Raw genomic sequence first — 23,139 nt, 5'->3', positions numbered from 1 at the left:
CGGGAAGTGGTGAGTCGGTTCCGCAGGGCTCCACCGGTGGTGTCGTCATGGTAGGTCGGCTCAGCTTCTCCCTCGTCGGATTCTCAGGTCCTGTGGTGACTTCTGAAGTTCCAGTCCCCAAAGCCCTGCTTTTATGCAGCATACCCCCATTCACTCAGCCTAGCTGTCAATCAAACATGCTAAGTGGTGAGCCGGCCGGCTCACCACTTGGGCCAATCACACAAGAGTGCGACTTGAGTTACCAAGGTAACTCAGTCCAGGGTGCCTAAACCCCCTCCAACACCCCCTGTGGAGAAGCCCGACAAAAAGTGGAACAAAGGGCTCGACTTGGGTTGGAGTCACAGAAGAGAACACAAACGCCATTTTAGAATCGAGTCCTGGCAAAAAATACCAACCGGCGAATTAATATTAAATAACTAAACCGGCGGTATGTTCGAGGCTATGAGAATTAAATAATTAAAGTTGGTAGCCTCGAACAATGGGAAAATCCCATAGGGAAATATTCACGGTCGAATATAAAAAGTAGTTTCCACTGCCACCAGCCAAAACTCGATCAGGGGGGACGGAGACGTGCCCCCTCGACTAACAGACCCCGGGGCAATCCAATTGCCCCGACCAGTACGTCCACAATATGATGGTTTGCACTGGTTTCTGTTAATAATTTGGAACTAGTAAAGCCAATGGTGACTTTACATGCCCTGGAGACAGTAGTCAGTCCCAGGGTATGGAGTCTATGGTGGGGTGTCACTATGACACCCCTGTGTTACTGCACGGAGGGTGCTGTGTAACACACATCGTAAAAACACATTAGACCCTATGGAGTAAAGGACCCCATAGCCCATAAAACACATTAACAGTCAAAGGAACACCATAAATCATGTCCAAGAGTGGGAGAAAAGAGTCTCACTCTTGGCAGGTGAAAAAAAAACCTCCAGAAACCCAGCAAAGCTGCTGGGGACCTCACTAGGTTAGGACATTCAGCCTAAAGAGAGAATTCTCCCTAACAACGTCGATCCGCTGTCCTCGAGGGCCTCCGTCGAGCCGACGTCACCGGATCTTATAAGTAGGACGCACAACGCCCATAGCCTCAATTCCTTTTTTTCCACGGACGTGTTCACTTCGGAGATCTCGGCGCGCCTCGGTTCTTCTGATTCTATCGGTTCTTCGAACTTGGTTTGTGAAGTTATCATGTCTTCGTATTCTTCTACCCCGCGGTCGGGATTCAAGAAGTGTCGGGACTGCGGTTCCAAGATGTCACTTACTGACCCGCACGACGTCTGCCTCAGGTGGCTCGGCGAGGACCACGCCACCGAGGACTATGACGAATGCCAGTCTTTGACGTCAAATGGCCTTACGGGAGCGAAAGAAGAAGCTGTCGGAAGGTAGGGTTTCCAAGCCCTGAAAGTTGAAATCCTCTGGGCTTTCGACCGACGATTCGAAAGGGCGACTCTCTGCATCGTCGGCATAAGTCCAGGGGGTCTCGGTCCCGGAGTGGTTCCCGCCATTCCTCTGCCTCTACTAGGCACTTGGGTAAGTGCCGTCACCGGTCGCCTTCCCCGTCCTCAACCGAGGACTTGACCAGACGGCGGGTAGCTTGTCCTACCAAGCATTCCTCTCCTGCGGAATGGGATGCATTTCGTAAGGAAATTATGTCGATTTTCGAGTCGCAGGGCTCTGTTCCGTCCACGCCTTCGAGAGAAGCCGGCAAGGAACGCGCTAGGGCCACCGTTTGCATGCCTTTGGGCTTGGGCAGTCGGCGCGATCACCGGGAACCTTCGAGGTCCCGGACGGACAAGGTGGATCACTGTAGTCATGCCCGCTCCAGGTCCCGGTCCTCGACACCCTCGAGACCGTCGGAGCCTGTGAGGTCTTCTAAGAAGACGTCGACGCCATCGGCGCCATGTCCGTCGAGGGACTCTCTCTCGAGGCTCTGCCTCTGAGGAAGTCATCGACACCATGGGTGCCGAGGCCGTCGAAGGACACGCTCGGGGCACCGCCATCGAGGCCTTTGTCGAAGCCATCGGAGCCGCGCTCAACGTCGACGCCGATTCCGTCGATGCCTTTTGTGGAGGCTTTACCGGAGGTACCCCGTGCATCGGTGGATACTCTGAGGAAGGCCCTGAAGAAGTCAGTAAGCCTCTCTTTGAACCTTTTTTCTGTGCCCTCATCCAGGGATTTATTCCAGCCTCTGGATTACAACTCTGAGGTGGATGAAGATCCTGATGAAGGTATGGTTACTGAATAGGTTCCTGACAAACTCTTGTCTGGTCATAGCCAGTTGGAAGACCTGCATCAGTCTTTGCATGATGCCAGTGGTCTGGACACCTCTCCGGAGGTTGAGTACGGTAGGCCTGAGCCTGGCACGCACGCAGAGTCTTCATACTGGCGTCTCATGTCGAGGGTGACGGAGTACTTGGGCTGGTCTGCGCCAGAAGTGGATTTTCTGCAGGATGACCTGATGGATATCCTTGACCAAGGTCCACCCACTGACCCGGTGCTGCCATTTCATAGGGCTTTACAGAGAAGGTCGGTGGCGGCTTGGACTGCTCCGCAGAGTCATCTGGCAGTGAGCAAGTCGTTGCCAAAAAAATAACGTCCAGCCAGTAGCGACACCTGTTACTTGACTACGCACCCCACTCCGGAGAGTTTGGTGGTGCAGGTGGCTTTGGCCCCAGCAAAGCAGGCGTCGTACCCTACCATCCCTCCAGATAGGGACGAGAAACGTTTTGATGGCTGGGCGAAAAAAGTGTTTTTTTCAGGGGCTATGGCTTTACAGGCAGCCAACTCTGTGTGTGCCTTAGCACGTTTCACTCACACTCTGTGGAATTGTGTGTCTTTGGTGGCTGAACATATTCCTGAAGGGGAGGAACTGGATGGTTTTCTTGCCCTCGTTCAGGATGGCAAGGATGCCATGTGTGAATCCGTTCAGTCGGGTCTGGGCATGGCAGACTGTGTCAGCCGGTCCATGGCGGCGAGCACCATGATGCGCAGATTTGCGTGGTTGCGGAAGTCGGGTTTTGCTCCTGATGTACAAGCCCGGCTTCTCAACATGCCCTTTGATGGTGTACATCCTTTTGGCAGCAAGGCTGACGAGAGCCTTGAGAGGTTGCAGAACTCCAAAGCTGCAGCAAAATCGTTGAGCGCTGCCGTTCGCCAACCTCCGCCTTTTCGTCTTAGGGGACAGCAATGGAGGGGAGGTTCCTTTCGATACTACTCTTCCTTTGGTAGATCGAGGGGAGCTGCAAGTCAAAGGGACCACCGTAGGAGTACCAGAGTTGGAAAACAAGGTACTCGAGGTGCCAAGGCCGCTCGGGCAGTTGACTCTTTGCCCTCAGGCACTGCCGCAGCCGCTTCAGCTCAGTCATGAGGCCATGTCCCATGGTTTGCCGGTTGGGGGAAGGCTGGCTCAGCATCTTGTAGAATGGCGTGCCATTAATTCAGATATGTGGGTTCTGGAGATCATAGCCCACGGCTACTGTCTTCCTTTCCGGCAGAGGACTCACGACAATCCACCAGGGAATCTATCTTTGAAGAGTCTGGGTCCGCTCCTTGCGCAGGAAATCAAATCCCTGCTGGAGAAAGGCGCCATAGAGCTGGTGCCTGTAGTGTAGAGGAACAAGGGATGGTATTCCCCATATTTTTTGATCCCGAAAAAAGACGGAGGATTGAGACCCATCATGGACTTGCGTGGTTTGAACAAGCTCCTCAGGAAGGACAAGTTCAAGATGGTTACTCTTTCTCAAGTCCTCCAGGCCCTTCAACTTCAGAACTGGTTGGTGTCTCTCGACCTCAAGGACGCTTACTTTCATGTGCCGATTCATCCCAAGCACAAGAAGTACCTGAGGTTCGCGGTTGGTGACTCGCATTTTCAGTTTTGGGTCCTGCCGTTCGGATTGACCTCCGCCCCTGAGGGTCTTCACCAAGCTCACGGTGGTGGTGGCAGCGTATCTCAGGAAAGGGGGGATTGACGTCTACCCCTACCTGGACGATTGGTTGATCAGGGCGTGCTCTCCCGAGCAAGTCCTGGATCATCTGTCAGTCACCTGCCACTCCCTTCACAGGCTGGGCTTCTCCCTCAACTTAAAGAAGTCCCACTTGACACCTACCCAGCGGCTCCAGTAAATCGGATCAGTGCTCGACACATCCCTGGGGCAGTGTTCGCCTCCCCAGGTGAGGGCTCATCACATTCTGCAGATGGTGCACAGGTTTCAACATGCCCAGAGTCTCCTGGCGTTCGAGTTCTTGAGGTTGCTGGGCCTTATGGCATCCTGCATTCTTCTGGTGCCAGAGGCCAGGTTGCGGGTGAGATCTCTGCAATGGGCTCTCAAGCTGCAGTGGTCGCAGCCCTTCGGCAGGATGTCAGACCCCGTTCAGGTGCCGCCCTCGGTCGGCCATGATCTTCTGTGGTAGGCCGTCGAAGGCAATCGGATGAAGGGGGGCTCCATTTTGGCTACACTGGCCAGAGGTAACGATTGTCACGGGATGGGGAGCTCATGCCAACGAGTTGACAGTCAGCGGTCGTTGGTCTCCATTGGAGTTCAGACTTCATTTGTATTTGTTTTTTTATTTATTTTGTATTTGTTATATTTGTAAAGCGCAGCCAGGCCTTTTGGGCAACAGGGCGCATCATCTTACATACATGTTACAGGTCGTTACAATTACATACAGTAGCACAAGAGGATGCAGTTAAACAATGCGGAAGACTCTAATTGTCCCCATTTACACTGAGATAGAGGAATGGCAAATAAGTCAATAATGGTAAAGTAGGACTGCAGTAAATACAGTGAGGCAGAATATAAGACTGGTGATCTAAAGAAGTTGGTCTGTCATTGTAGTTGGTCTCATATCAATCTGTTGGAGCTGAGGGCCATCAGGCTAGCCCTGAAGGCTTTTCTGCCATCTGTGCGGGGGAAGAATGTCCTGATTCTGACAGACAATACAGTGTCCATGCACTAGCTCAACACAAAGGGGGTGCAGGATCTCTCCCTCTGTGCAGAGAGGTGATGCAGCTCTGGTTCTGGGCCATCCAGCAGGAAATTTCGAACTCAGCCGCTCATCTGGCCGGAGACGAAAACGTGGCGGCGGATGCTCTGAGCAGGCAAAGCACAGTCTCTCACGAGTGGGAGCTGGCTCAGGAGATTCTCCTGGAGATCTTCGCCCTTTGGGGGACCCCACAAGTGGATCTCTTCGCCACCAGTGTCAACTGGAAGTGAGAAAGGTTCTGCTAGCGGGAATTTCCTCCAAGAGGAGCCTTAGGGGACGCATTCATAGTGGAGTGGTCCTTCCCACCACTGTACGCATTTCCTCCAGTCCCCGTCATTCCGCAAGTGCTGCGGAGGTTACGGAGGTTCGGGTCCTGAATTATCCTCATTGCTCCGGCATGGGCCAGGAGAACGTGGTACCCGGACCGTCTCGACATGTCCATCTGCCCTCCACGCCGTCTTCCCTACCGAGACGATCTGCTCTCATGGGGGGGGGGTCAGGTTCTCCATCCAGAGGTCAAGTCCCTCAACCTTCATGCTTGGCGTCTGAAAGGTTGAGGTATAAGGATTGGGACCTCCCTGAAGACGTGATGGAGGTGTTGCTTTCGGCCAGAAGGCCCGCAACAAAGTCCCTGTACAGTTCTGTGACTGGTGCAAGGTTAAGAATGTGGATCCTTTTTCATGTACCATTCCTGTGGTTCTATCTTTTTTGCTTTCATTAGCCCACAAGGGCCTGCAAGTAGGTACCATTAAAGGTTACCTGGCGGCGCTGTCCATATTTAAGCGCTCGTTGGAGGAGTGTTCTTATTTTAAGATTCCTTTGATTTCCCAGTTTCTCAAAGGGCTCACTAATGTGTAACCACTGTCACCTTTCCAGGTGCCCGGTTGGGATTTGAACCTGGTTCTAAAATTCCTCATGGGAGCTCGGTTTGAGCCTTTACATTCTTGCCCTTTGAGACTGTTGACCTTTAAAACTGTATTTTTTGTTGCGGTTACTTCTGCTCGCAGAGTGAGTGAGTTGCAGGTACTATCTGCTAAACCACCCTTCACGGTGTTCCATAAGGACAGGGTTGTCCTTAGGGTTCGTCCTTCTTTTCTTCCGAAGGTTGTGTCAGAATTTCATTTTAGCCAGAAGGTCATTCTTCCGGCGTTCTATCCTCCTCTGCATCCTAGTAAGGAAGAGGAGAGTCTCCATAGATTGGATCCTAGGAGAGCGTTAAGGTTCTACCTCTCACGCATGTCCCGGGTCAGAGTGGACGATCAGCTCCTTGTAGGATACGCTGGAAGGCGTTTGGGTCAAGCTGTTACTAAGCAGACCTTGTCCAGATGGATTATCTTGACCATCTCGGAATGCTACCGTCTGGCGGGTAAGGACCCTCTGGTAGGCTTGCGGGCACATTCTACTAGGGGTGTGGCTGCCTCCACTGCTCTACATAGGGGTGTCCCATTTGTAACATTTGTGAAGCAGCCACATGAGCCTCTGTCCATACTTTTGTCAAACACTACTCCCTGGATACTGTCCATGGGCAAGATTTAGCCTTTGGTAAGGCAGTCCTCTATTCTGCAATTTGATTGGGCATTCTAAAATGCTAAATTCTTTTCCCACTTCCATACGTTGGTACTGCTTCGGGAGTCTGTCATAGATGTGGAATACGTAGGAGGAACCAATCCCTTTGAAGAAGAAGTTACTTTTTTACCTGGTGACGTTCTTTCGATGGGATGTGCCAACGACGTATTCCACATCGCTCCCTCCCTACCTGCCCCTCTACAGAATTTCTTATGCGATTGCAGCTTTCGTTTCCGCAAGGCTTTCTGTAGTCATTCTGGCAGAAAATTGGTGCCACACGTTCTGGGAAAAAACTACAACTGAGGCTACGGGCGTCGTGCGTCCTACTTATAACATCCAGTGACATCGGCTTGACGGAGGCCCTCGAGGACAGCATATGGACGTCATCGACGCAGGACGCAGAGGCCGAAAGTTTTCCGAAGCAGCACAGCTGTGGTGATTACCGTTCATAGATGTGGAATACGTCGTCGGAACATCCCATCGAAAGAACGTTACCAGGTAAGAAAGTAACTTGTTCTTTTAAGTGATTATTTTTAAGTGTAAAAATGTTTGCAATAAACTATACCACAAAAAAACCATTGAAAAAAACATAATTGAAAAACCAGTTGAAAGGGTGCTCTGCGCTGGAGTCAGTTGGCCTGTGAGACAACAGCGGGCCATTGAGATGGGTCTACAATAGTGGATTGCCGATGAGGACCATCCCTTTCAGTGACAAAATGTAAGCCTCCTTGAGTTGCTGTATGAATATTACCCAAGTTGACCTGGGCTGATTTGCCTGCGACCGATTTGTCCGAATTTTTTGCTGCCGTTTTGACCGCAAAAATATGTGGGGGGTGGGTAGGTGGGTTTGGGGTAGTAAATAATATAGGGGGATTTGGGTGGGGAATTTGGGCGGGTACGCCCCGCATTTATTTCCGTTCAAAACGGTAACAAAAAAAAAGGCCAAATCTGCCACAGGCAAATTGAAACGAACAAATCTTATACATCCACTGTATGTAGCTCGAGAATGGTGTAACCAAACGTCTGGTCTCTAATTTTAAAATGTCCCCTTTCAGGAAAGCCTAATGTTAGATAACCATTTTGTTTGTCTTCACATTTGCAACACATTGATGTTTAATTAAATACAAATTGTACCCTCTCCAGCAGAATTTCCGTTTCTTGATGCTGACAGTTTGTTGAGAACATCTGAAGAGTCGAACGCAAGTTTGGTGGCTCAGCAGAGTGGGGAAGACATCAGCGCAAGTTCCAGTTTAGGTAGGTTTTAATTGCAGGGGACAGCTTTCCCAGTAGGTGACATTGACTGGCCACAGATTGCCGTCCAAGGATCAAACGTTGAGGGGCTGCATCTCTATGGATTCAGGTTTTATCTGGCTATTACGTGGTTTCACGCCACCTCCAAGCCAAAACTATTGGATTGGAGTAGAGCTAGGACGGAGAAGACATGTGAGGAGAGACACACAGCTTGTGGATGTTAGTTTTAGCAATGTATTCACACATTGACTGCACATGCTCATGCTAATCCTTGTGGCCATTCTAAACCACTACCTGCCCCTCCACATGCCTCACCTCCAGGGATCTCTTTGAACAAGCCCTATGAAGCCATAACCTCATACTTTGGCCTGCAAGTGTTATTTTTAAGCAGTCTGCTGAGAGCTAATGGCTTAATTGCAGCTGTGCTACTAGAGTAACAAAAGTGTCGTAACGAAGTGTGCCTTCAGCCAATTGATTTCGATCTGTTCCTTGCACAGAAATCCTGTTAATAACCAACATTGACAAAGCCAATAGTTTTGGTTTATGTATACTCGTATATTCTGGCGTATAAGACGACCCCCAACTTTTCCAGTTAAAATATAGAGTTTGGGATATACCCGCCCTATAAAAAAATTACACCCGGCGTATAAGTCGACCCCTGACTTTTGAGAAGATTTTCCTGGGTTAAAAAGTCGTGTTATACGCCAGAATATACGGTACATATTAGACAGGCCTTTGCCAGGCACTGCTAATACATGCCAAACAATCAGACCATTTTCCAGCTTTTCCCGTCTTAAGGCCAGGTAGTGCCATTATGGCAGTGCCTGACAAATGTCTATCCCATGCCTACACAAAAGCCCAAACTGTTGGTTTTGTCAATGCTGGTTATGTGTTGCGTGCGGTGCAGCTCATTTCAACACTGCATTTTTATCCAGTTGAGTTCACCTATATGCCAGATTTCCTCTGGCAAGGAGTCACACGTGGCCGCCCATACAATGAAAAGTTTTGCCCAATGGCCTGCAGCGTTTAATGTAAGGGGCAGTCTCAATGCATTGTGCTTTTGAACGTGAATCTCTAGACAAGGGCCCTGAATATAAATGTCCCATTTGTATATGTTTTAAAGGCGGCAGTCAACGTCACCATCCACTCGATTATTCAGCTCAATGCAGTTTATCTACACACATGTTTACAATTATCCCCCCTACGCCCCCAAACAGGAACTTTTCAATACTAGTCTTCAGTCTTAAAATGGGAGTTCCCCAAATTAACAGTGAAAAGACCATAAAGTTCACAAGTCATTCTGCTTTCGTAGTTCCTAAATGGCCCCATGTCATGTGTCACATCTTCAGGCCGCCTCTTTTTTAATTAACCAAAAGCACTTTCTGTTCTGAAATGTTCAGGCCAATAATCCGAATGCAAAGTTGCCAGAGAATGTAAGGAGTGTGTGTCTAGAATGAACAGGACTCCCTGCAGGGGGTTCACAAGACCTGGAGCTCCACACATCAGTGTGCTTTCAGGGAACTCCCTCTGTTAAAGGAATACTGCCTCCTCGGTCTAGTAGTCGCCTTGTATTAAAAGGTGTCTCTTTATAATAGAGTTTCCCGTAGACGCATCATCAGTGGTGACCTTCGCCATTAAAGAGGAGGATGAGGCCTTCTGCATGGACCCTCTGGTATTCGAGCAAGGAGAAAGCCTCGCCGGTCACGAAGGTGCGTGCGCAGCTTGAAGCAAAGTTGTCTATATGCAGTTCGTTGTAAATACCTGAAAGCCATAACCTTGCTGGGTATTATCACTAAGAGTAACTGGGACACAGCTGAGATCATCCTACCAATACCGACGCCATGTTCCATGGCGCTGTTAGATTTGTGGACTTTCACATTGGACTCAATTAGAATGTTACATACTGGTAGAGGAGTAGCCAGGATGGTCAAACAAGTGGGGCCTGAAGGCAATGTAGTCGGGCCCACCACAGTGACATGAACATCTGTAAATGCCCACACAGTGCTGCAGAGTGGGCATTTACAGATTTTGGGTGGGCCTTGCCCACTCTGGCCCCACCCTGTATACACCTCTGCATAGTGGCAACACGCTACAACGATTGATCAGACACAGGTAAGGTGTAGTAGGGCTTCCCCAAGGTTGTTCACCACTTGCCAGATACAGTTTCGCCCTGGGCACTTCTTTTTATCTGTAATACAGAGCACGGTGACTGCAAATCTAATGTCTGGCCTTTCCACCACGCCAAACCTATTTGCCGGTTCATCCCACATGAACTCGCGGTTGTTTTCTGTCTGTAGTTTTCCCTTTGAGCTGCTGCTACTGGCAGACAGAGGATTATTAGTTTCCCTTCTCCTGACTGAGTAGTGACCTTAGTTTAGTGTTCTAATAAGTTATTGGACAGCTGTGGTCACTGCATTGTTGCTTTTCCTTTGCAGAGGATGGTGTTTCCTTCTGATATGATATGATAGTTTATGAAATTTAAATTTTTATTTTCACAGTAAGCAAACATAAATAAATGAACAGCAGTCCATGAAATTCACACATATCAACCAAGTGAAAGCAAAGTAATCAATTCGCCATAAACAATACAAACATATATACATCAAAAATAGAAGAAGGAAGAAAGGAAAAGAAGAAAAAGAAAAAGAAAAGGAAGAAAGAGAATAAGAGCGTAGGAGTAGAAGACATAAACCAAAAATTTCAATGCAAAATACTATACCTCAGACAAAAGGGCATTACAAAAACCATCACACAAACTATAGGTATTATACAGATTATGAGTGTTCAAGGGTAAGTACATAATACCCCAGATCAAAGATCAGGTTTATCCATATGCATCAAGAAAGCAGCTCCAAATGCCCCAAAATTTTTCAATGTCACCAGTGAGTTTGTAAATGGCTTTTTCATATGTTGAAACAGTAAGTAGCTCCTCCACCCAGTCATCAATGTTAAATGAAGTACTTGATTTCCATGACCTCAATATGAATTTTTTAGCAACCATGCATGCACGAAGCAACCAAACTCTCTTACCAAAGTCAATTTCCTCCAGAGAAGAGTCATCACCCAAAATCAGTAATGAAGCATTCATGGGGATTGTGACATCTAAGACCAGACTCAACCTCTCCCGAACCTTATCCCAGAATTGCATCGTCTTGGGACAGGACCAAATCAAATGACTCAGAGATCCTCTCAAACATTTACACTTCCAGCAAAGATTGTTGTCTAAAAGTCGTCTCCTGAATAGTTTCTCCGGCGTCCAATAGGCCCTGAACAACAACTTAGTTTGAGAAGCTCTGAGGGACCAATCCAAACTTACCAAACGAGTGCTTTCACAGCACCTCCACCAACATCTGAAGTTAACATCTTCCCCCAATTCCTCCGCCCAAATTGCAGGCAATCTCGGATCACCCTTCCGAGTAGCTTTTATAATTCTATACATGGTAGAAGCAGGGTGTGAGGCACTCAAGCATACAGATAGAGCTGTCCAAGCAGGACTTTGACCAGTCAATTGTGGCATCTCAACACAAGCTGAAATAATAATCTTCAGTTTCCTATATTCAGCAAACGAGCATTCTGACATGTCATACATCTGGCCAAGCTGAGCGTACGTCAACCAGTTGTCCCCCTCAAACAAATCTCCAATATATTTGATGCCAGCCACAAACCATTCCACCCAAAACAGAGGTTTACCCTGATATTTCAAGGCTGGATTATTCCATATGGAGGCATCTGGGTGTAAATATGGGTCAGCACTCACACGATTCGAGAGCTCACACCAGCAGTCTCGCAAGAATGAAGTAAGAGAGCTGACATTTTTTGATTTGTTCTTCTGAGTAGTCAGCAACGCTTTCGGGTCCAATTGGGAAACAGCACTGCATTCCCAGGATAAGAGGTCAGAATGTTCAGACTGTACATCTCCAGAGTCAATAACTCTGCACAAATGACGAGTGGAAAACGACAAATGGTAGTCTGAGAAATTAGGCAAGTTCATTCCACCCAATTTCAATGGGAGTTGAAGCTTCCAAATTGCGAGCCTCGGAGGTTTCCCATTCCAAATAAAGTTCTGCATAATCCTATTGATCTCTTTAAAGATGTTTTCAGGTATCTTAATTGGGAGCATGCTTAACAAATAATTTATCCGAGGTGCCAGGTTCATTTTCAAACAGTTGATTCTGCCCCAGGTCGACAATTTCAAAAGACTCCACCTTACCAAATCCGATCTAAGAATCGGAAGGATCCAAGAAAAATTAATGGCTGGCAACTTCACTATATCCGCTCCAATCCATATTCCAAGATACTTCAACTTTTCAGCACACCACCTGAATTGAAACTGAACACATGTATGTCTTTGACACAACCCATTGACAGGCAGGATATCTGATTTGCTCCAATTAATCTTATATCCTGACACCAAGGAAAAGGATTGAATATCTTGCATTAAATACGAAATGCCAACAGCTGGGTCTTGCAGGGCAATCAGCAAATCGTCAGCATACAACCAAACCAAATTATCCCGACCATTTCCAATAACAGGTAGAAGACGTACGTCTGCCCGCAAGCTCACTGCAAGTGGTTCCATAGATAAAATAAATAAGAGAGGTGAAAGAGGGCAACCCTGCCTTGTACCACGATGAAGCTCAAATGGATCAGAGATAAGTCCATTCGTCAGCTCACTTGCAGAGGTATTATTGTATAACAGTGTAACCCAACGCTGGAAGTCGTGTCCAAAGTTCATTTTCCCCAAGCATGCGAACAAAAAGTTCCATTCAACACAATCAAATGCCTTTTCAGCATCTAGGGAGATGACCGCACTGGCAACTGGTTGACTATGGCCCTTCTCAATTGTCAATAGCAGGCGTCTCATGTTATCCGCCACTGCCCTACCAGAGACAAAACCTACCTGGTTCTCATGCACCAGAGTCGAAATGACCTTATTCAGGCGAACAGCCAGGATTTTGGCCAATATTTTGCAGTCACAGTTGATCAGACTGATCGGCCGATAATTCTCGCACCTTGTAGCAGATCTGTCTTTCTTTCTCAGCACCGTAATCAATGCATGTCTCATTGTATCTGGTAGGGAACCAGACTCAAAGGCATCATTAAGAACATCACACAGAAGCTGTAGTGCGGAATCAGGGAGGGCTTTATAAAATTCATTAGGGAGACCATCAGTGCCAGGTGATTTACCCACTGACATTCTTGAAATTGCATGTTGAACATCATCCATTTCCACTTTCCCTTCCAAACCTGCCGCCTCATCCGCCGTCAGACGAGAGAGAACATGAGAATCAAGGAAGCTGTCAATATCTCCATCTGCACAGGATAGTTCAGAGGTGTAAAGTTTTTCATAGAAGCCACGGAATTAATTGTTAATAGACTTTTGCTGTGTCTCCGATGAGTTATCAAGACCTCTGATTGCGGCAATGAAGCGATCGCTGTCAGCCACCTTCAGCCGATGTGCCAGTAACTTCCCTGCTTTCTCACCATTCTCAAAATAGTTAATCTTTTGTCTAAACAGTGCACATTCAACCTGGCTTGAAATGAGCTTATTTAGTTCATATTTAGTTTTTCGCAGTTCATTTTTTGTATTTTCATCTTTGCTTGCTGCAAACAGAACATCTAGGCACTTCGCTTCAGAAGAGAGTCTCTGAATTTCTTTAGTTCTCAATTTTTTGTCCTTGCCAGTTTTAGAAATCAGCACCCCCCTAACAAAACATTTCAGTGCTTCCCAGACTGTTGATATTCGAACATCGGCAGTTCTATTAATTTGGATGAAGCTGTCAATTTCCTCTGCCACCTCTTGCCTAATCTGGTCATTTTTCAGTATATAAGAGTTCATTCTCCACCTCGGTGATTTAATCAGAGAGTACTGTAAGGACAATTGCAACGAAACAGGTGCGTGATCCGACAGGGCAATAAGTCCAATAGATGAATTATAGCAACTTGAAGTCACCCGACCAGAGGTCAGAAAGAAGTCAATTCTAGAATATGTGTCATGACACTGTGAATGAAAGCTATAATCTCTGTCCGACGGGTGTTCCAGCCTCCAGATGTCAGCCAAGTTGAACTCCCTCATTAAATTCTCCAAGGAACGTCTACACCTGTGCGGGGTTCTAGTACAATCCCCATTTGATCGATCTAAAGCAGAGTCCAAGACCTGATTAAAATCACCTCCAACTACGATCGAGTCCATATTAAAACCTTGAAGCATTTGAGCCACTTCATGAAAAAAGATCGGATCATCCAAATTTGGTGCATATAGATTGCATAGCAGAATGTCCACACCTTGAACCCTCACCAGAACACAAATAATCCGTCCTTCTTTGTCTCCTTTGCTTGTGATGACTGATATAGGCAGATTCTTTCGGATAAGAATAGAAACCCCTCTTCTGATAGATGAGTAATTCGAGAAGTAAGTATCCCCTACCCATCCTCTTTTCAATTTTTCAGCTTCAACTATGATATGATAGTTTATTTATGTAGCGCCTATACACAATGTGTTGCAAAGCGCTTCAAGGCAAGGGAGGGAACAAGGGAAAATACAACCACATTCTTACAGGCCATGAACAGTCAGGATGTGAAATTAACTATCGTACTCGGCCTGGCGACATTTCAGATAGTGCAAGAGCTAAGACATAGATAAGGAAGGGAGGGGTACAGTGGGAAGGAAATGGAAACAGTCGACTACCATACTAGGTGACTTTTCTGGTACAGCTGGAGAAAAACAAAAGGTGAGGGAGAGGGCTGCAGAAAGGGAGGGGAGGAACAAAGCAAGCGACTATTGTACTAGGCCTGACGATATTTCAGATAGTGCTGGGGGCGGGAAACAAGTAAGGGGAGGGGGAAGAGGGAGGAGACAGATGAGGTTGCTATCATACTAGGGCCAGGGACAATTCTGATAGAGTAAGTGCATAGAATAATGTAAGGGGAGGAGGGGAGGAGATAGGAAGAGGGAGAATTGGAGAGGAGGATTTAACAGAGAGAAAGCAGTGTTGATTCTGCAACTTTGGAGGCCCTTTAAGGATGGACGCCTTCCGTGTCCAATGAGAGTCGAGGCTGACAGTATTTCTTCTGTGGTAGTTATGCAGAGGAGGCTGAGGAAGCATTTGTTCTGGTAAGAATTTGTGTCACATAAAATGGCTCCATGCTTGGAGTGTTTATTACTACATTTCTCGGGATCACGCCTCTCATTCACGTGGAGGTAGCCCCACCACATACAAAGGTAGATGTCTGGCTGGATGCCGTTTGGAGTGGGAGAGCGAGTGCGCCACGAATAGCTAGTTTTGGTCCTGGTGGTTAGTTGGACAGACTACACTGACAAGCAGAGGACTGTTTGAGATTGTTTAGTTCGTGAGAAGTCAGTGGCGTTTGGTGTCTAGTGATTTGCCTCACTGTTGAACCCTGAAGTTACTTTATACATTTCATCCCTGGTTTCATCCAATCTTTGCTCCGATGTGTGTGTGCTGTCAGTACTATGTGGCTCTTGCCCCCCGACGCGCAGTTTCTCCTTGGGGAGGTTGCCTTGTGAGAGCTCCTTGGGTGCTTGGGAATTCAGGACGGTGTAGTTATGAGGCCAGTATTGTGCCCTCCAGGAGTGGTGTTTTCAGTGCTGTTATGTTTATTTTTACCGCATACAGCACAGGCTCTTCCTGTTCCGAAATGTTTTTCTGTTGTCAAAGTGAGTACCCCAGATGTGTTTGGACAATATTATGATATCCAACTCCTGTTTGTTCATCAGGCTGTTTCGGGGGCGCCTTCGTAGGTGTTTTTCCAACCCTTTATCTTCCTGGAATACAAGCTTGCTTAGGTGTTTAATCCACTGCCTGCACTACGGTTTTGGTGTGAGACTCTTCAACATGGGTGGACTTTAAAGGGTAAAGGGGCCTAGGAAATCATTTTCTGAGTGGCTCCATATTATACATTTTCAGCAAGGCCGACCCTTTTCTCATGGGAACATTTGGAAATACCAGAGAAATGAGGCCCAGGATACAGCGGCCTACCAGGAAATCTCCAGAGTTCCCCATAGGCCAGTCCACCCTTGCTCTTCAATCTTTGCTCCGATGTGCCATATCTTTGCTGGTCGTCTTGGTAGTATGGGTCCAGGAATTGGGATGGCACAGCGTCACGTAGTCCCGTTATATGTAAGCAAAGGGTCCCTCGCTGCTATGGAGCTCATTACGTTGTCCTCGGTTTCCCTTTCATCTGTGTCTCAGGGAATTAATGCAGCATGGATCGGGAGTCCAGCTGTATGTGTTTCAAAAAACGATTACCACGTTTTTGTAATTTATCAGCGCTCCTTCTGAGCGATTATGGATTCATGTATGAAGTTGCAGTGCACTTTTAAATTACATACCTGGAGCGTTTTTCCACAATTAGTGTTCTGGTTTGATTAGTTTTCCTGTCCCTGAACAGTGTGTACGTTTGAGTCGGTGATTGAATATTCATGCAGACCTATTATTGCCTGGGGTACCCACCAGCCTCATCCTAAATTGAAACAGGTGGGGGCACACAACTAAATATACATACAACAAAGAAAATCATATTTACACAGCACATAAGAATACTGTAAGGTATTAAAACCTCAAGTACTTGGAGTGCCCTATATCCTGATACCTCAAGGGTTGTTGCCAATTACACTCGTCTGGGATCATACATTAATTCAGTTAGGGTATAGAAAAAAGGGGGTGCGTTATCACAATGCCTCTCGTATCACACGGCCCCCCTATGAGGCTTCCATGTGTTAAAATCGCAGCAATAATGGCTGTTTACAACACAAATCATGGCAAAAGGCTGTGGTTTTGCCGCCGCTATCCATGTAAAGGATGCAGGGGACACCCCCACAAACCCCAGACCTATTGTACCATTTAAGGGGAGCGGGGACACCCCCACAATCCCCGCTCCCCTTAAATGTTATAATGGGTACACCTTTACCGGGTCAAACCACGGGATTTTTGCGGCTATATTTTTGCTGCAATTTTATTACTGCATACCCCTATCAGACTGTCTCCCTGTCACAATGTTTCCCGATCACTTTGCCTCTCCTATCAAACTGCTCTTCTTTTGTGACTGCCACTCCTTTTTCACTGGTGCTCCTTACTACTGCCTTTCCTGCCACACTGCAATGCCTCTCACACCATCTCTTATCGCACCGCCCATCAGGTGTCGAAGCCCCTGTTGTCACACCGCATAACATCTTCCTTGATGTGAACCCTGACCACTACCACCTATCGAGCTGCCTCTCTTATCCAGCTGCCCCTTATTACAATGCTCGGCCTATTACATTGATCCTCCAGCACCCCGCCTCACACGTTTCCCGACATGAACCTACCCCCTCATAACCACAACGTGTCACCTGAACTTATATCAGCCTGCCCACTCTAAACTTTCTTCTGGCTGCTTAACTGATTCTTCCACCTCCTCCATTTTGTTACGTTCTATACCACATCGTGGCACACAGCGCTAGATACATAATGTTCTAGCCTTTGGCCTGCTCTTCTTCTTCATTGCCTGTTAGAGAGCGTTCATAACTGCTGGACCAGGCAGTATCTTTAGTTGGTCTAAACAGTTCTACAGCGAGTGTCTGCCTTTTTCATCGAGTGAATATTCACAGGATCTTAGCCTTTCCATGTAGGGGTGCCTTGGTCATTGTTGTCCTACCTTAAACATGTGCCCTTACTCTGTGGTAAATGCTATTTAGTCTGCCATGGGTCCAACTTAAATGGGCGAGGCTTGTCCAGAATGTTGCTGCCTTCCTTATCCCCCACCCCTCCTTTTCATTCTCATTCTAAACCTCCCCTCAAAGCTTTCCCTTCCCAGCAACCCTTCAAATGCAACCGCCTTTTCCTCAGCACTTTCTATGTGTACCTTTGGGCCATCCAGAGTTCCACTAATAGAAACGCATCCAGGGCAGTTTTTGCATATGTTGAGCAGGTGGTAGTGGCCGGAGGTGGGGATCCAGCTGACTATGTTTGTGTAGATGGGCATTTTGCTACCCAACTGACCCATGTGTGGTCAGTAGATGGAGAAGGGAAAGAGAGCACATATGGAAAGTTGCTCGATACTGTGGCATAGAGGAAAAGGGGGATGTTAGTCTTTGTGTGAATGAGCATTAGACAGTGCACAGTCCAAAAGTGCAGGGTGGTGGAGAGGTCCTCAAAAGCAACAAGTGAGGGGATTGATACTTCAGTGCATCTTTTCCTAAAGTTGCGGTGTGGAAAGCCACACCATGAAATGATGTCACAGAGTAATGTGTATATGATAGAAATGTGGAGGCACCCACCAGTAGTTAGTTGGACTGTCGGACCACGGGGACACTGGGTTGGAGCAGTTTAGGAGAAAAGTCAAGAGAATGCAGTGCCATAGAGGCCTAAGAGATTCCTGTTAAAGGCAACAATGAGTTTGGAAGGGGATTTGGTGTTCGGCCCAAAGGCCATATAACACTTCTTGGGCCACAACATTTGCTACCTGACCTTGATGATAACTACGCATTCTCAGTATTGCGGACTGGTTTATGTAATTGTCTCACTACCATGCATTTACTGGATGTCTTGGAAATTCTGAAAATACATGAAAACCATCCTTTTAGCAAGTCGATTGTCTGCTTGTCTGTGTTTCTCCTGCTTGGGTGTCAGGGCTCTGACAGCCAACACACTGCCATACTTCAAATGAATGAATCCTAAAGCCAAGCAATAATTCCTGAATCTTTGGAGAAAGTGATTTGGCTGTTTTCAGCTAAATTCAAAGGCATCCAACATGCATCACTAAATACATTACAGCCTTACATAGTTATGTTATGTTATGTTGATTTATACCACTCACCGCTACCATTCTCATGGCGCTCATACGGCTCTTTAAATAAGTGGGTGAGGTATGTTAGTGAGGGAAGAGGGATAGGATAGTGGTTGTGGTCTTTTGTTGGTGCTTGCAGAGCCAAGAGAAACTAGCATCTGTGCGTGTCAGCTTTTTGAGTGTTCTTTGTGTGCACTGGACTTATTGTGCCCGGAGGGGCAACCTCCAATGTCCAGGTTGTTTGTTATTTGCAGCAGTTTGTCCTTGTGGTGGATGTGTGGCTTGTGTGTAGTAAGGCTAGCCTATACGGACATGTGTGGTACAAGAGGTATTTTCTTTTTTTTTTTTATTGTTGCATTTTTAGTTTAAAGGAAACCTTACACAACATAATACATATAGAAGAAAAGACACTACATTAAGAAACAGATTGTACCTAACATCCACATTCCTATGAATAAATCTTAAATCCCCAAAACAATTGATCGTAAAAAAATGTTTTTCCTATATCCCAACCATCAAATACTTTAAAAATCCTTCCTTATCAAATTCATAATTTCCAGTTCCTCCGTAATACCCTGCAATAACAAATTCAATGCTAAAATTAGAGAAATGTTTAGGCCCCACATACAGCGGCTCCACAACAGATGCCTAGACATTTCTAGATCTTTATTAAATCTATCTTTAAGATAAACCGCGCGTTTAGGCTCAAAGTACGCACAAAATAATACTAGATGTTTAAGTGTCACTGGCAATCCTGGTTCTCCACAAAAGCGACATTGGACATCCAAATTATCCAGAATAGGGTCCGCCTCTGAATGCAACCAGTGCCGTGTCCATTCTAAAGTAGGTATCTGATTGAGCCTAAAATGCATATATAAAGATCTGGCCCTATCACATGGGAACCTTTGCAGATCCAAGGGCACACATTCCCTGGCATGAGCATAGGTTGCGTACTCCTTATAAGTCCACACAGTTTACCTTATCAACCCAGTCTGCCTTAAATAAAAACCTCTTAACCAACCCTGGACAATGGATAAGATCATCTGTACATAAACCTAGTGAGCCTAATAAAGAGCTCATTTTGGAACCAAAACTTTCTGATAGATACGACAGAGTCACATTTTGCAACCTCACTTAAAGTTTCGTACAAAACCGCGATAATACACAAAGTGTACCTCGAGGCGAATGAGATAGGGACCCTGCCAGGAAGTATGAGAGAAACGCTCTGTAAAGACTGGAGGGGGGGTGTCTGTACTTCTGCTATCTATATGTGTCATGATCCATCATCCCTGCAAGTTATGGACTCAATGGAGGAAGCATTGAGTCGATGAGGAGAAGTGCATGCAGCGGTCTAGTGTTTTTTCTTCAACCTGACGTATTGAAATACCTGCCGTCAGGTAACGCTCGTCGCGTTGCAACCCAGCGTTCTATGGGTTTACACGCTAGCTGAGTGTTTCTGACGTCTGCAGTTACCTGTTACTCCTTTTCCTCTCTGTGTTTTTGCCTTCCCTTTGCTCGTTTCGCTCCGTTTGGTACACAGAGCTTCCTTACCTTCTCTCCTTCGTTTTGTTTCCCAGTTCCTTCCTTTCTGCTCCTCCACTTTTGAAACAAAGGTTTGTTCGCTTACCTTCCTCCTTCCTGGTCTCTTGCTTAGGTTCTCCAGTTTCTGCTTGGATACTTCGGCGTATGCAGTGGGCATTACCTGGATTCAGCGCTTCTGCATTCTCTCTGATCCAGCCCAAACTGCTGCATTCTGGGAATCGTAGTCACACGCAGCTTACACCACGCAATATTTTGACTCCACGGATCTCCTCATCCAAATCAGGGTTTTTTCAGCAAGGCTTTTTCCCTGATCGTGGGGTTGGCCCACTGGGGGTCCCCGCTGCCGGGCAAACAGCTTTTAGGCAAGGTGGCCTCCAGAAGGGCTAATCCCAAAAACTACAGAACGAAGCCTGACTCAGCCTGGAGAGAGCGAAGGGAAATAACGACCGAAGGCTCTTCTGAGGATCTGTCTACAGATGAGGAGGAGGTGGGGGTTAAGAATACAGTGTCAGCTAAATTACCAGCAAAGCCTGAGAATATGGTAGAGGAGAGGCACAGATTCTGTTTTCAAATACTGTAAATTCCGGTGATCAGTGATCACTGTGATGGTATGTCGAGCGCCAAGCAGATAATGCCGCCAGGTTTTAAAAGCGGACTTAATGGCTAACAGTTCTTTGTCCGTGATTGCATAATTAACCTCGGGTGCCGAGAATTTTCTGGACCAAAATGCTACGGGATGCAGTTGGTTGGTTTCGGGATCTCTTTGGGACAGGACAGCTCCCATGGCTAGGCTGGATGCGTCAGTCTCGACGACATAAGGGAGATCTGGACGCGGGTGTTTCAATATAGGTGCGGAGGTAAACTTAGCTTTTAAATCCTAAAAGGCCTGCTCGGCTTCTTCAGACCATTCAAAACGTTTATTTTTCCTCAAGAGTGCAGTAATGGGTTGTACCACGCGTGAAAATTCCGGGATAAACCTGCGATAGAAATTGGCTAAGCCGAGCATGCTTTGAACCCCTTTTACAGAGCTAGGTGATGGCCATTTGAGGATGGGTCCATTCGGACTCCTTTGGGTGTCAGGATGAAACCTAGAAACTTGACTTCTGTGGTATGGAAAACACATTTCTCCAATTTAGCAAATAGTTTGTGTTGGCGCAGTTTTTCAAGTACTGCCCTGACGTGTTTTCTGTGATCAGATTCCGAAGAGGAGTACACCAGAATGTCATCGATATATACGACAACACAAACATCGATGAGTTCCCGAAGGACATCATTCATGAAGTATTGGAAGGCAGCCGGCGCGTTACACAATCCGAAAGGCATCACCTGGTACTCGAATAATCCGTATTTAGTATGGAAGGCAGTTTTCCATTCGTCGCCTTCTTTAACTCGTACCAGATGATAAGCCCCCCGGAGATCTAACTTGGTGTATATGCAAGCGTCCTTCACCTGGTCAAGGAGTTCAGGGATCAGAGGCAGAGGATAACGGTTTTTAACCGTTATCTGGTTCAATGCGCGGTAATCGATACAAGTTCTAAGGTCGCCTTCTTTTTTGGGCACGAAGAACAAAGCCGAGGATGCCGGGGACTTTGACGGGCGAATAAAACCATTAGCTAGGTATTGATCCAAATATTGTCTCAAATGCAGATTCTCAGGTTCAGTAAGGGCATAAATCCTGCTACAAGGGGGTTGTGCACCAGGCACCAGATCGATTTGCCAATCGTACGATCTGTAAGGAGGTAACGTGTTGGCCTGTTCCTTTTGGAAGACGTCCTGAAAGTCTTGGTATTCCGGAGGTAGTTGCATGGAGGCAGAGGTTACAGATGCTAGATTAATGTTCAGGTTTTCTGGGTAGCAGGTTTGTGTACAATCCGGGAAGGTTATTGTGTCTCTAACCAAGGGATTCCAAGAATAACCTGAAACTGTGGAGCCTTGATTACATCAAACACAACACCCTCCCGATGGCCGTCGGGACCAATAAGAGTCACCTCAGTAGTGGAAGGTGTTACCGGTCCAGAGGCAATTTCAGTTCCATCGACTGTGGTGATGACATCTTTGCTGGTTTTAGGACGGAGAGGGAGGTTAATCCTAGAGACCAATTCACGATCCACATAGTTTCCAATAGCCCCACTATCGATGTATGCCTTTATTGCATGCAACCGCTTAGGCTGTTCTGGATCTACGAGAACCATTGGCACAATGAAATGCGAGGTCTGAGAGTTAGTTTTCAAGCTCGGCAAGCGGACCCCTACACTTGTCGGGCGGAGTCGTTTCCCGAAACAGAGTCTTCATGGTTTTTATCAGCGGCTCCTACCGCCTTTCGGGGCGGTTTTGCCGGGCAATCTCGTAGAAAGTGTCCAGAATTCCCACAATAAAGACATAATTTTAACTGCCGCCTCCTTTCACGTTCCTTTTGAGTTAAGGGTCCTTTAACCCCTCCAATTTGCATAGGCTCAGAGACATCAACTCCCTTGGGATTAGCATGGGTCTTGACCAACACCCGGGTCTCAAACCTGGACCGATCTGCTTTTCTGTTTTGAAGTCTGTGATCCAATTGGACCACTAAGCCTATATACTCTGTGCATTCTTGGGGCGGATTTACAACTTGGGCCAAGACATCTTTAAGTTCTCTGCGTAGGCCTCGATAAAACAACGTGACTCTTTTATCCTCTGGCCATCCCGTTTCCACAATTAGTCTATTAAAGGTTGCAATATAGGATAGGAGGTCCTGATTGCCCTGTCGCAGGGATAGAAGTTCGTCATCCAGAGCCTGCCCCTGAGAGTGTTGAGCAAATAACCTTTCAATGCTTGCTTGAAACCTTTGAAAATCACAGAGAATTGGGTCATCTTGAGTAACCAGTGGAACTGACCAATCGGCAGCGCAGCCGCTGAGATATGACAATACAAAGGCTACCTTGGTCTGATCATTAGGGAAGGCCCCAGGTCTGCATAGGAAGTGCAAACGACACTGATTCATGAATACGGCGAATCGTTTGGGGTCCCCAGCAA

At 46.9% G+C, this 23,139-nt stretch overlaps 1 protein-coding gene across 4 annotated transcripts in view; it reads left to right on the top strand.

The window, feature by feature from the left end:
- LOC138527188 (zinc finger protein 567-like) overlaps window positions 1-23,139 on the top strand; it is a 285,058-nt gene that overhangs the window by 245,023 nt on the left and 16,896 nt on the right. For 3 of the 4 annotated variants that reach the window (XM_069638297.1, XM_069638298.1, XM_069638294.1), the window contains one exon: window positions 7,693-7,803. In XM_069638297.1, the coding sequence (XP_069494398.1) occupies window positions 7,693-7,803 (111 nt within the window). The remainder of the gene's footprint in view (window positions 1-7,692; window positions 7,804-23,139) is intronic. The other variant, XM_069638296.1, reaches the window with a different exon arrangement.

This window comes from Ambystoma mexicanum, chromosome 1q (genome assembly GCF_040938575.1).
Source record: "Ambystoma mexicanum isolate Mex_15411 chromosome 1q, UKY_AmexF1_1, whole genome shotgun sequence".
Classification (NCBI taxonomy): Eukaryota; Metazoa; Chordata; class Amphibia; order Caudata; family Ambystomatidae; genus Ambystoma; species Ambystoma mexicanum.
This window is presented reverse-complemented; position numbering and strand designations above follow the sequence as displayed.